Genomic DNA, 14,169 nt, shown 5'->3' with positions numbered 1-14,169 from the left:
ATGACTTAAATATGTATGTTTGTAAATGTAGTATGTTTGTGCAATCACTGACCCCGTCTACCAACAACTAAAGGTGGCATGGTGGGGATGGGGTAAATAGAGAAGAACAATTTCGTTGTATTGTATGAAATAATGACTAATAAAGGCTTTCTTTCTTTCTAATAAACATATACAATATATATATATAACATGTAGCATGTCGAGGTGCGTATCCAGTAATGCTGCCCTTGTGACTCTGTGTGATTTCTTATCAGACCACCATAAAAATGTTTGCTGTAGGTGAGCACGTTTGGTTTAATAATGCAATTAAGAAGAGGAAAGCCTTTATTGCTCATTATCACATGCAACATAACTACAATATTTGTCTTCTGCATTTACTGTAACCCATCTCCTGGAGGAGCAGTGGGCTGCAACCCAAGGCGCCCGGGGAGCTCGTGCAAAGTGTTTTACTCAAGGACACACCTGGTGCTCTGGTGGGGGTTTAATAGCAGCTTTCAATTATTTCCACAGAATTTACAAGGCAACAGGCGTCCAGTGCAGAATCTAACACAATGTCACAGATTCCAAATATTCATGCAGAAAGAAATCCTGATTGTGTATTTGCTTCGCAGCATAACGCAGACATGTACATTTATACTACCTTGAGCCGCCTGATCTGACCTGCACCGCTTCTGACTCTGCTTCGCTTCCCTCACGGTTTACTGAGGCGCTGGCAGCGCCAGGTAACAGGTGAGTCACGAAATCACAAAAAACACGACACAGAACACAAGTTTAACGCTACACTTACCCAAGGGTTACTCGACTTCCATATACCACAACAGTTGTCAATAGTTTAAAACTGAACGAAAGCCTGGTATCTGTCCTTGAATTGTAATAAACAGTGAATTATTGTCTATTTATTGTATTGAAATATCAGTCATTTGTGTCAGCAAAGTGTCAGATGTAAGCTGACTTCATTTTATTTGCTGGCATTTACAGAAAAAATAACATTTTATTGTTTTATTGTTTAATATACAATTTTACCATCTTATAGTAATAACAACAACAAGATGTGATTCTAACCACCTGCTTCGGATGTTATCAGCCATAACGAATGGGCTGATCAGAACTTATCAGCTCATTCGTACGGGCCAGTAGGTGCCTGCTCTGCCTACTTGCTAACAGCTAACAGCTAGCTAAGCTGCTACGTTCAGCAGCTTTGGACGTTATTGTGGTTAGGGTTAGGGCTGGATAACGGGTGGGGGGTTCCGCCACTGTTCTAACATCAGTATAATTATTAATTATTAATGTTTAACAGCCAGTATTTACAATGTTTACCAACAGTTTTAGTGTTTAACATTTAGCTTTACACACACGCACAGCTGAAGGGAGTAGTTAGGTAATATAATGAAGAAGGAACAATGTTTATTTTATGATAGTGAATGAGTGAATGAATGACCAATAAAGACAATTAACCCAACATTCATTGAAACAAACACCTTTGTTTTTGATTGATTTCATAATCATCTTTTTACTACTTTACTTCTACAATGACGTTAACCCATCCCCACGGAGCTGGGTTAAATGCAGTAGTCAAATTTTGTTGTTACATGTATGTGATAATGACCAAAAATAGATTTCTACTTCTACTAGAACGAGCTTCGCTAATTGCAGACGTATGATCCAGTGGATGGTTCTTCCAGTTTCCATGGCTGAATCTTCCATCCCAGTTGGATGTTACCAGCGAATGCTTTTTGTAGCAGTAGACCAATCTGAAAAATATATAAATTACATTTTACAAGAGAGCGCAATTGGTTTTATATATATCAAACGTAAACAGAACGTTTACAACCGTGTAAAGCCCTACACAACCTGTTCAAGGTGAGACGTTGCTCTAGAGTTTAAGTCAGGTTAGAGCTGGGCTTAACCCTCAGCTCCCATTTAAGTAGTTAATTCGGTCTTACCTCATACCAATTCTTGCTCAGTGAGACTGTTTAGTGTTCAGCCATTTCTGACGGTTTAGTGTCCGATCACAGTAATAAACTCAGTATTTATAGTACTCCACATGCATGTCAAATCTGAGTATGAAAGGCCTGTTTACAAATGGATATTCCTAGATAATAATGTATAGCAATAAGTGTGTGTAAAAAGCACAGCTGCCCCTAATATTCACACAAATGCTCCCAGCAGAACGCTTTGTTCTCAGAGCGCTGGGCTACTTGTGGTTCCTAGAGTGTTTAAATGTAGAACGGGGGGCAGAGCTTTTAGCTACCAAGCTCCTCTCCACTGGAACCAGCTCCCTCTTCAGGTTCGAGAAGCTGACACACTCTCCACCTTTAAGATTAGGCTTAAAACCTTCCTTTTTGATAAAGCTTATAGTTAGAGATGGTTCAGGTCACTGGCAATGATTGTTAGTCACAGGAACCATCTCTTAGTTAAGCTGCAATAGACATAGACTGCTGGGGGACTTCATTTATACACTGAGCTCCTCTGTTTCCTTCTACCTCTTCTGTCCAATAACCTCCCATCATTGTCCCATGTTTAACTAACCTTGTCTGTTTCTCTCCAGTAGTTGTGCTTCTCTCCCGCTCTCTCTCTCTCTCTTTCTCTCTCTCTCCTCCACTCTGTCCCCACCTACAGGTATCATTGGACTCAAAGTTTGGTGTCTGTGATGGGCAGCTGCGAATCCAACCATCCTGCCTGTATCCAGTCTCTGGTCCAACCATCCTGCCTGTGCTCCGTTGTTGCTTGTTGTTGTTGCTGTGCTTTTCTCTCTCTCTCTATCCTCTCACCCCAACCGGTCGAGGCAGATGGCCGCCCACATCCAGTCTGGTTCTGCTGGAGGTTTCTTCCTCGTTAGAGAGAACGTTTTTCCTCTCCACTGTTGCTGTCAAATTAAATGCTTGCTGTATATGGGATTTGTGAGGTCTTAAACCTTACTTTGTAAAGTGCCTTGGGATAACTTTGTTGTGATTTGGCGCTATATAAATAAAATTGAATTGAAAAAAAAACAAAGGCGCTTCACCTGTTGTAGCAGCTGATCATTAGTAGCTGGGTCTGAAAGGTCAGCATCAGTCTGAATCTTCATTCTCACTGTGGTCATGGACAGAATCAGAGCTGAACAGTCCAACAAACACATGACCCCAAATTAGAAACAGATTTATTATTGCACAGACACAATGAGGTTTACTATTTTCTTACCTCTATGACACCAAAACGGATATGTGTTGCTACAGCTCTGGTCCTTCCAAAAGTGATCTGGAGTCTCAGCTGCGCAGAAGCTGACGGTGTCTGCGTTATTAGGGAAGCCTGTCTGCCAGTTTCTGAAGGAGCTGCTGCTCCTGTCAGACCACTTCCATGGTACTCGGTACAGGCCAAACCAAGTATATTGCGATGCATGTAGTAATGAAATCACTGAGTTTTGCTCAGAATTCTCAATCATAGCCAGGTCTGTGTAGTATGTCCTGCAGTACGTAACGGCATTTTTCCAAGTATCTCCATTATTAATCATAATATATGTGCTCTGGCCTGTGGAATAATTCACTGTAAAAGAGAAGAAGTAAAGCTCGGGTTGGAAGTAACAAGTAATATTAATACTGTAGTATAAAAAAGTAGTAGACAAATTTATTGTGAGGACAGTAGCGTTTTTTTAGTTCTTTTATCCAATTTAAAACTGTCTTGCAAAAGCTCTGATAAGACTTGTAAAATCTTTATTTTTGTCTGTAATGATGTCAACAAATCAAAATCAGATTTTATGCCATTAGTTGGGCTTGACGTGGTTTGGTCTGGCATGGTGCTGTTACAGAGGACAAAGTCAGGCTGACTTAGCAAAGCTGACTAAATTTATGATTATCTTATATCATATCATATCATATCATATCATATCATATCATATCATATCATATCATATCATATCATATCATATCATATCATATCATATCATATCATATCATATAAATATGTCTTACTTGTGTAACAAACAAACGAAAAATAATAATCACAAATGTTATCATTCCAGGTTCCGTCCGGCATCATCGAGCCACAGAGCTGATTTCCACCAGAGTTATTTGGGTTGTAAAGTCGCCAGTTGCTGTAACCAGTTGCACTGGGTTTCCCAGTTGCTGACCATCTCCAGGAGTTCACATCAGTGCCCATGGCTACTTGCCAGGATAATGGATCATCATTCAGACCAATCCACGCCAGTGATGTGGAGGCATTAGGTCTGATGAGCCTGTTCACATCCTTCATGCTCTCAATGGTTGCCAGGTCAGTGTAGTGCACTCTGCAGTACTGCTGAGCCTGTGACCAGTTCAATGACTGGTTGATGAACTGATAATCGAAAATATAAGCATGAGAGCAGGAAAGGTGGCCAAATCCTGGAGGTTGATGAGAGACAGAACAATTCTTGTGAAAATATTATGAATGTTTCCCAGCTTTTATCAGATGTTTCCCGTTGGTAATCAAACTGGTACTTGAGCTCCAACATTCATCTTAGCCAGTCGCCAGGTTGTCTGTTTGAGCCCTTGTACCTTTGCCTGCCCTGTGTTTGACCCTGTCTGATCCAACCTCTGTCTACCAGCTCCTAGCCTCTACATTGCCTGCGTGATCACTGTGCTCCTGACCTTCACCTGTTTGACCACCCTTTGCCTTACGAGAAAAACATTTACAACTGATTCCTGACTTTGAGCCTTGCATGTGGGTCCGTAGCATCACTGCACCTGACAACCAATGTCTCAATCTCAATCTCCACCAACCGCTGATACTCGTTACTGCGGTGAAGGTAAAATATTGTGAAAAATGTGAACTGACAAATGACATGAAATTAACTAGACTGAGTCCGTGTACCTTTTGTTCAATTGAAGTAGAGTAAAGTAGAAAAATAAAAAAACGAGACGTTTTTTCATCGTTTCATTTTTAACGTGGCAGTGAAAAAACAAATAAGGCTACTTTTTCTGACATTTCCTTTAATTCATGGATCAAAATATTGAATTTTTAAACACCGTCTTCAAGCTGAAATCGTTTTTTGTTTTCACGTTTTACTGAATCAGAAGCGGAATTTGATCTGAATTACTGCTATTAGCAACTTCTTCTACGGTCAAATTGTCGATGTGTGACAGAGAAATATAACTACCTCATATTTGGTGGAAATAAACGTAATAATAAACAGAAGCCTATCACCACACAGGTAAACGTTTTAGCTCTTACCAAAACAGACGAACGCCACAAGCAATTTGTAATTCATGAGTGAATGCACTGAAAGCAGAAAAAAACACAACACACACTAACTGTAAATAAAAGTGTTCAGACCACGCAACAACCAAGAGTTTCCCATTACCATGACTAGGAACATCTCTGCTTCAGGTGGGATCTGAGCTCCTGCTTTCCTCTGTCAAAGTGCAGATTTCCAGGGTTGTTTCAAACAGTATACTCACTAGATCCAGCTGTTGAATGTCGATTCAAGACTCGGGCAAGTAAGTACTTGGTTCGATTCAAACCAAGTCAGCGCTTCAGTAAAGAATCATTTCTGAACAAAGTTTGCTCCAAAGAAGAGTTTATGAAAACACGTGTCGTCTATATATCCACTTATACAAGACAGTGACAGAGTATTTGAATATGCAAAGCAGAAATGTGACAAAGGTTGTGTGATTGAACAGACACAAAAGACACCAACAGAGTTGTTACAATGACCATTATTACTGTATAAAATCTCAAATCTCAAACTGGGAGCCAGGATGAGACACGCTATCAATCCAAGACCAACTACCGTAACCCAAAGTGTGAGGCATGACACCAAACCACTGTCACAGCAGATCAAACAAGAGTTCATTCTGCCTCCCACCAACCTGAGGAACGAACTATGCACTGGGAGTTTCATGGCCACTGATGTTTAACTAGACATGTGCCATTAGCTAGACATGTGCCTGTGCACTGCTACCAGACTAAGCCATGCACGCTGCAGCAATGCAGTGTTGCTGTGGAGCAATAGTTACGGTAAAATGCTGCGATATGTTTATGTGTTATCTATAAATGTATGTCTGTGTACCTTGTGACACTGTGCCTTACAACAGAAAAGATTATGAGCCCGTTTGTAAATGTATAGTCCTGGCTATATTCGAGAATGTTCGGCAAACTTCAGCCATTGCAGAACAGTATTATTAGTCCATGTAGCAAGGCTACTGGTAATTTTGGGGATGTGAGGCTTGTAATTTTGTAAAAATTTACAACTTGTAAAGCTGCATTGTTGATAAGCTGCAGGGTTATATAGTATTTAACTACATGTCACGTGTAGTTAAATAAGGAAAAACATCTCTGCATACGTACCCATTCCCTGAGGGGAGCAGTGGGCAGCCACAGTGCGGTGCCCAAACAGCTGTGTTACTCTATGCTCTGGTGGGTTTGAACCTGGGACCTCCTAAGCCAATGCTCTACCTACTGAGCCAGCAAACGACCATTATACTTTGCCATAAAGTAATGTATTATCTACTCATGTTGAACTACTGGTCTACAACAGGATCTGTGATGTGAACAAGCTCCTTTCATTTTTGCCAAACAAACTGCATATAAACACAGACGAACCCAAGGGGGTTAAAGCTGCTTAAAGTTAAATCAGTGTACTGCATTCAACCACTGCACCCTACAGTATGTTCAATGATTAAGTTGGACTGGATGTAATACCCTTCTCTTGCTTTCAGTTCAACCACACATTCATTGTCTAAAGTCTGAAACACACACACACACACACACACACACACACACACACACACACACACAAACTTTGTTTGTGTGTGTTGTTTGTGTGTGTTGTTCCAATAAACACACAAACTTTGTTTATGTGTTTATTGGAACAACACTTTGCATATGAAAATAGTGTAATCACAGACTTACAAATTAACCTGGCAAAAGTCTTCTTTTGCATAATTCACTGCAGTCAACAATACTGCAGAGCAAAATACAATACCTGACATGAATGACATGAATAGCTTAAACAGACCTGCTCTGAGCACCCCAGTGGCCATTGTCACTGTATCACATATTTAGGTATTCACTGTAACAATGACACATATTCGTCCTACTGTCTATAAGATTAAATCTGGACACTTCTTCCTTTTCTTTCTGCTAAGTGTGATCATCTTATACAGTACATCAGTTTATCGGAATGTTTACATGTCTACAATCATGTTTTTCTGCTTTTTTTTTAGTTAAGGACAAATACAGCAGCCACCACCTGCTGGTGTAAAGTGTTTACAGTATGCAGAACGTCATAGCTATAGTTAAATTCAATTCAATTTCAATTCAATTCAATTTTATTTATATAGTGCAAAATCACAACAAAGTTATCTCAAGGCACTTTACAAGGTAAGGTTTAAGACACAACAAAAACCAACAAATCCCGCATACAGCAAGTCTTTAATTGTAACAATTACAATTTAACATAAGTCGAGAGGAAAAACTTCCTCTCTAACAAGGAAGAAACCTCCAGCAGAACCAGGCTGGATGTGTGCGGCCATCTGCCTCGACCGGTTGGGGTGAGGGGAGAGAGAGAGAGAAAAGCACAGCAACAACAACAAGCAACAACAGAGCACAGGCAAAACGGTTGGACAAGGGACTGGATACAGACACGATGGTTGGACCAGAGACTGGACACAGACAGGATGGTCCAATCTGAGTCCAATGATATGAGGACAGTGTGGGAGAAAGAGAGTGGTGGGGAAGCACAACTAATGGAAAGAAAGAGACAAGGTTAGTTAAACATTGAACAATGATAGAAGGTTATTGGATAGAAGAGATTGAAGGAAACAGAGCAGTCCAGCAGTTTGTGTCTATTGCAGCTTAACTAAGAGATGGTTCCTGTGACTAACAATCATTGCCAGTGACCTGAACCGGCAAAAAGGAAGGTTGTAAGCCTCATCTTAAAGGTGGAGAGTGTGTCAGCTTCTCGAACCTGAAGAGGGAGCTGGTTTCAGATGAGAGGAGCTTGGTAGCTAAAAGCTCTGCCTCCGTTCTACATTTAAAGACCCTAGGAACCACAAGTAGCCCAGCGCTCTGAGAACGAAGTGTTCTGCTGGGAGCATAAGGAACTATGAGGTCTTAAGATAAGAAGGAGCTTTATCAATAAACACAGGTGAGAATATTGTTGCACCACCACTGAGTGGTGGTGCAACAAACAAGATAAAACAAGATAAAATGTGGAGTGTTTCCTCAGAATTTTCTCATTAACCTCCAGGATTTGGCCATATTTCCTACTCCAACGCTTATATTTTCGAATATCATGCACCCATATGCACAGCACAACACAGATGTGGGTTTATGGAGTTCACTGAACACAGAGAGCAGTTGGCAGTACAGGCAGGGATCAGGCAAACAGCAGGTAGTCAAAAACAATAACAGAATCCAAAAACAAAATGGAGGGAACAGGCAAGGCAGAGTCAAGGCAAGAACAAGGTTTTTTACACAGGCTAGATTTACTGGACAAGAGCGCTAGAACGCTGGCATGGAAGCTCAAACAATCTGCAATACAGCATCTCTGCTGCCATTTGTTGCTGGAAGTGTAAAACTAATATTTGTACCCCCAGCATTCGGTTGGGGAACATCATTCGTGTGAGGTTTGTGTGAATAAGGCTAAACGATGCCGTGCAATGGTTTTCACGTTAAATCAATGTCGTAAAGACAGATTAAATACCTGCGGTGGTGCCTGAATATTTGACTCTCTAATTCACACCACGGCTGAGACAAGGTCATCTTTAGCACGTGTTCCATGTGTAGGTGTACACACGTTTAGACGCATTGGTGATGAAAGGTTCAGGTTAAAGGGTTGAGGTGATATATATGAGAATAAACAGATGTTTGATGTTAGAATCTGTGGTAAATGACAACAGCCAGATAATAACAGGTGATGACTTTTTGATTCAATTCTGGGGGTTAGGGTTAGGGTTAGGGTTAACCCTCTGGTGTCACGCCTCACACTCTGGGTTAGTTGGTCTTGGTTTGCTAGCGTGTCTCATCCTGGCTCCCAGTTTGTTCATTCAGCTTTGTTTCCCCTCAATCACTAGTTTGTTCTTGCTCTTAATGAATTAATTTGTTGGGTTTTCTAGTGTTCTGGTTTTGTTTCTTGCTCCATTATCAGTTTAGAACTGGATGCTGTTGTGTTTTGCATTGAATTTGTGAATATTGTTTGATTATTAAAACTTTATTTACTCTAAAACATGTTCTGACCCTGAGCCTCTACTTTTGAGTTGCTGGTTAGTCTGCTTGTCACAGTGAGATTTTATACAGTGATAATGGTCATTGTAACAACTCTGTTTGTCAGGATCCTGGGGAGCCATCCTGTTGTTGTTTTTACCCTGGACCACACCTTCTCCCTCACCATGCCCTGCCTCGGCTTTGGACCATGCCTACGCCCCTCTTTTCCTCTGTAGACTCCTGGCAATCAGCCCAACTCGCCACATCTGTGCTTCCCCTCTGCCTCCCTTTAAAGACTCCTGTCTCCGGTCATTATCATCTCATCGCACCACGTGTCACGCTGGTGATGTCAGGTTGGATCCCGCTTTGAACTACTAATGGACTCTGTTGCCGGTCAGTCACGTGTTGCTAGGCATTTAGGAGGTGCAAAGGCACATATCTTGTGTTTCACGTTTTGCATTAGCCTTCATTATTCATGCCATGCTTTCGTTCTGTTGTTCATGCCATGCCTTAATCCCGTGTCCTTGCCATGTTACTAGCCCGCTGTTTAATTTTGCCGTTGCCTTAGCCACGTTGGGAGTTTTGCAAGAGCTCCATGTGTTCACAAATAAACTGTCTCATGGATTCCTGGCCCGCACTGCGGTCTTACTCGGTCCGAACAGACTTTCACAGCCCCGATCCGCCATCTTAGGTGGCGGATCGTGACACTTTTGGTCATTTTTGTGTCTGTTCAATCCCACAAGCGTGTGATTGTGTGGCTTTTAAAAACCCCCTTAATAGATAAGTGGCTAAAAATTGAACCTATATTGTAATATAACATCATCTGCTTGATGCAGACAAATCAACCTTTGTCACATTCCTGATTTGCATATTAAAATACTCTGTCATTGTCTTGGATAAGTGGATATATAGACGGCACGTCTACTTCAGAGCAAACTTTGTTCACAAACAATTGTTTACTGAAGCGCTGACTTGGTTTGAATCAAGTAATTCCAGAAACATTCAACATCTGGATCTAAACCAGTGAGTATACTTTTTGAAATGACTCCAATGGAAATCTGCACTTTGACAGAGGAAAGCAGGAGCTCAGATCCCACCTGAAGCAGAGTGGTTCCTAGTGATGGTAATGGTAAACTCTTGGTTGTTGCGTGGTCTGAACACTTTTATTTACAGTTAGTGTGTGTTGTGTTTCTTTCTGCTTTCAGTGCATTCACTCATGAATTACAAATTGCTTGTGGCGTTCGTCTGTTTTGGTAAGAGCTAAAACGTTTACCTGTGGTGATGGGTTTCTGTCTATTTAATCTCATATAATTTATCAGTTTACATTTTTCACAGTATTTTACCTTCCCCACAGTAAAGAGCATCAGCGGTTGGTGGAGACCGAGACTTTATCTAATAGCCAGCTCTTTAAAGGGAAAAAAATCTGTCTCCTTTCACCATCTGTGCTTTTGTTGCTTTGTTCACTTTGTTGTTGTGTCCTGCAAGTGTATTATATGTATCCTGTAGATAAACATACAGTACCGGCAATAAAAAATATACTTTTTCTTTCAAAATACTAATAAGCATTAATATGTTGATACACTGCAACTTGATGGTCATTTAAGTGTCATTTCACTTTTCGTTTTGTCTTCAACACAACTATTATAATATTTTTACCTTTCTGTCTCTCATCAACCTCCAGGATTTGGCCACCTTTCCTGCTCTCATGCTTATTTTTTTGAGTATCAGTTCATCAACCAGTCATTGAACTGGTCACAGGCTCAGCAGTACTGTAGAGTGCACTACACTGACCTGGCAACCATTGAGAGCATGGAGGATGTGAACAGGCTCATCAGACCTAATGCCTCCACCTCACTGGCGTGGATTGGTCTGAATGATGATCCGTTATGCTGGCAAGTAGCCTTGGGCACTGATGTGAACTCCTGGAGATGGTCAGCAACCGGGAAACCCAGTGCAACTGGTTACCGGAAATGGCAGTACAACCAACCAAATAACTCTCATGGAAATCAGTTCTATGCCACCATGAACGTGGATGGAACCTGGAACGATCAAAGTAGTGATAATAATGCATCATTTGTTTGTTACACAAGTAAGAAATATTTATTACAATAATTTGTAATAAACAATAATGAGCTAAGATAATGGTGGCCTTGTAGTTCAGGTAGAGAACTGGCCTGGGAAGCTCAAAGGCCGCCCACTGCTTCCTCAGGGGATGGGTTAAAATGCAGACATTAATGTCCCCAATGTGAGATCAATTAAGTTCAATTATTATTATTATATAAATATGGATTTATAAAAGTGCAACTGCTTACAGTAACTGGCAGTACAACCAACCAAATGACTGTAATGGAAATCAGTTCTGTGTCACAATGATGGACATTGATGGAACCTTAAACGATCATATTGCATTGTTTTTTTTGTTACACAAGTGGGAAACGTGTATTATAATAATTTAGATGAGATGAATATAAATTTAATCAGCTCTGCTTAGTCAGCATGGGGTGGTTGTCTGTAACTGCACCAGACCAGCCCAGACCAGACCACGTCAGGCTCAACTAATGGCATAAAATTTGATTGTTGACATTATTGTAGTTAGATATGAATGTGTTACAGAAAAGTCTTTTTAGAACTTTTGCACCAAGACAGTTTTAAATTGCATCAAAAAACTGAAAATGCTCTACTGTCCTCAGTAAATATGTCTACTACTACTTGTTTCTACTATTAATTTTACTTATTGATTCCAACCATAGCTTTACTTCTTCTCTGTTGCAGTGAATTATTCCACAGGCCAGAGCACATATACTGTGATTAACGATACAAAAATGTGGAATAATGCCCTGACGTACTGCAGGACATACCACACAGACCTGGCTATGATTGAGAATTCTCAGCAAAACTCAATCATTTCATCACTGAAGGCAGGGCAAAGTGTATGGTTTGGCCTGTACCGAGTAGCATGGAAGTGGTCTGACAGGAGCAGCAGCTCCTTCAGAAACTGGCAGACAGGCTTCCCTAATAACGCAGACACCGTCAGCTTCTGCGCAGCTGAGACTCCAGATCACTTTTGGAAGGACCAGAACTGTAGCAACACATATCCGTTTTGGTGTCATAGAGGTAAGAAAATAGTAAACCTCATTGTGTCTGTGCAATAATAAATCTGTTTCTAATTTGGGGTCATGTGTTTGTTGGACTGTTCAGCTCTGACTCTGTCCATGACCACGGTGAGAATGAAGATTCAGACTGATGCTGACCTTTCAGACCCAGCTACTACTGATCAGCTGCTACAACAGGTGAAGTGTCTTTGTGTGAATATTGGGGGCAGCTGTGCTTTTTATACACATTTATTTATTTATACATTATTAGTGCAATATTTTATCATCTTGGGATATCCATTTGTAAACAAGCCTTTCATACTCTCAGATTTGACATGCATGTGGACTAAATACTGAGTTTATTACTTTGATCTGACAATAAACAGTCTCACTGAGCAAGGATTGATATGTGGTGAGACTGAATAAGCTTTTTTCAAAGGAAGGGGAGCTGTAGGTAAAGCCCTGCTCTAAGCTGTCTGGTGAAAGTAAAGAGTTGAAAGTGTTTGATAAAGTAATTGTGAGGCTGCTTAATTCTGACACTGAAGACAATGACTTTAGTGATTTTAATGTGCAGAAGGCAGCAGTAGATAAAGATTAATTACTTTTGAGGTACGCTCCTGTACTTTTTTAACCAGCCGTGTTACAGACACTGTTTACCGTATTTAATTAAATGTTACAAAAATCTTTCTGTGTAAATGACTCATGTTAAGACGTGGACACCTGCGGCTTATAAACAGGTGAGGTCTATTTATAAAAGAAAAATAAACTTTTTTTATTAAAATCTTATGGGTGTAGCTTGAAGTCGGGGCAGCTTTATAGCCCGGAAATTTCTGTGTTTTAGCGAAAGGGGAGCTGTGGGTAAAGCCTGGCTCTGAACTGACTTTGAGCAGATTGCGCAATAAGGGGCTTCAGACAAGTGTAAATGTTCTGTTTACTTTTGATATTTAAAAAACAACTGCCCTGTCTTGTAAGATAACATTTATATATTTTTCAGATTGGTCTACTGCTACAAAATGCATTAGCTGGTACCATTAAAATGGGGTGGAAGATTCAGCCCCAGAAACTGGAGGAACCATCCACTGGCAGAGTTTGTGGATCATATGTCTGCAATTAGCGAAGCTCATTGAATTACATCAACGTAGAAGTAAACATAGTAAAAACAGTCTGTCAATGGAAAAAAATCTAATTATGAAACCAATAAAAAAAAAGTTGTTTGCTTGCATGTCTTAATGAACGCTGGGTTAATTGTGTTTATTGTCCATTTTGAGTCAGTATATTGTGCCTATCAAACCTAATGCACTGTACCAACTAACTACTAACAAGTAGCACCTAACTACTGCCTTCAGCTGTGCTGTGTTGGATGCTCAATATTAAAAACTAACACAGTTGCTAAACATTGTAAATATTGATATTAGAATCATCTTACTGTTGTTGTTGTTTTTATTATTTTATCTCAAACAGTAACATAATAAAATGTAATTCATTCTGCAAAATACAGTCAGCCCGCCTCTATCTATACTGTCTATACTGAGTCTATACTGACACATCCTAAAAATGTGAATCTGTACGACACCTTAGAAAAGCAAATCTTGTGTAGAACTGCTATTGTTTTATTACGTGAACTGGCTTAATATGGAACAAGACACGTCCTGCATCAGCTACTTAGAATAGAAATTACTGGTGCAATCTTTCACTGTAAATCACAAGTCAAATTAAGAAGCAGAGACTCTGAGAGCGGAGACAGTGGGAAGGTATTTTTCACTTACTTGCCTTGTCTGTTCTTTGTTCTTTCCTTTGTGTTTTGGATCAGGTGGTTTTGGAAGACAAGAAATTTTTATTGCTGGTTGTCGCAGGAAGCAGTCTTGGCGATAGGAAGTGTGACTGGTAAATTAATATACATTGACCCAGTAAGGCAATG

General features: G+C 40.3%; 3 protein-coding genes across 6 annotated transcripts in view; 1 reads left to right on the top strand and 2 right to left on the bottom strand.

Moving 5' to 3' along the window:
* The window catches only part of septin7b (septin 7b), a 36,417-nt gene extending 35,314 nt beyond the window's left edge, over positions 1 to 1,103 (bottom strand). For both annotated transcript variants that reach the window (XM_055503496.1, XM_055503497.1), the window contains exon 1: positions 1,083 to 1,103. In XM_055503496.1, coding sequence (XP_055359471.1) covers positions 1,083 to 1,088 — 6 coding nt within the window. In that variant the 5' untranslated portion in view covers positions 1,089 to 1,103. The remainder of the gene's footprint in view (positions 1 to 1,082) is intronic.
* Positions 1,104 to 1,136: 33 nt separating this feature from the next.
* On the bottom strand, positions 1,137 to 5,519 carry LOC129603231 (macrophage mannose receptor 1-like). Of its 2 annotated transcripts, XM_055503500.1 has the most exons (6): positions 5,412 to 5,519; positions 5,185 to 5,232; positions 3,948 to 4,355; positions 3,181 to 3,522; positions 3,005 to 3,096; positions 1,137 to 1,751 (listed from the first exon to the last, which is right to left on the bottom strand). In XM_055503500.1, coding segments are annotated over exons 1-6 (999 nt in total). In that variant the 5' UTR covers positions 5,413 to 5,519; the 3' UTR covers positions 1,137 to 1,643. The 2 variants fall into 2 exon arrangements, with proteins under 2 accessions (XP_055359475.1, XP_055359476.1); XM_055503501.1 differs by having other exon boundaries at positions 5,185 to 5,513.
* A 3,849-nt stretch (positions 5,520 to 9,368) lies between these two features.
* LOC114843060 (macrophage mannose receptor 1-like) lies at positions 9,369 to 13,655 on the top strand. 2 transcript variants are annotated; one of them, XM_055503243.1, is made up of 6 exons: positions 9,370 to 10,182; positions 10,365 to 10,412; positions 10,841 to 11,248; positions 11,932 to 12,273; positions 12,358 to 12,449; positions 13,246 to 13,655. In XM_055503243.1, coding segments are annotated over exons 1-6 (1,011 nt in total). In that variant the 5' UTR covers positions 9,370 to 10,181; the 3' UTR covers positions 13,366 to 13,655. The 2 variants fall into 2 exon arrangements, with proteins under 2 accessions (XP_028985106.3, XP_055359218.1); XM_029129273.3 differs by having other exon boundaries at positions 9,369 to 10,412.
* Positions 13,656 to 14,169: the final 514 nt, after the last annotated feature.

The sequence above is a fragment of the Betta splendens genome, chromosome 16, assembly GCF_900634795.4.
Source record: "Betta splendens chromosome 16, fBetSpl5.4, whole genome shotgun sequence".
Lineage (NCBI taxonomy): Eukaryota > Metazoa > Chordata > Actinopteri > Anabantiformes > Osphronemidae > Betta > Betta splendens.
The sequence above is the reverse complement of the archived record's forward strand: the minus strand, read 5'-3'. Positions and strand labels throughout refer to the sequence as shown.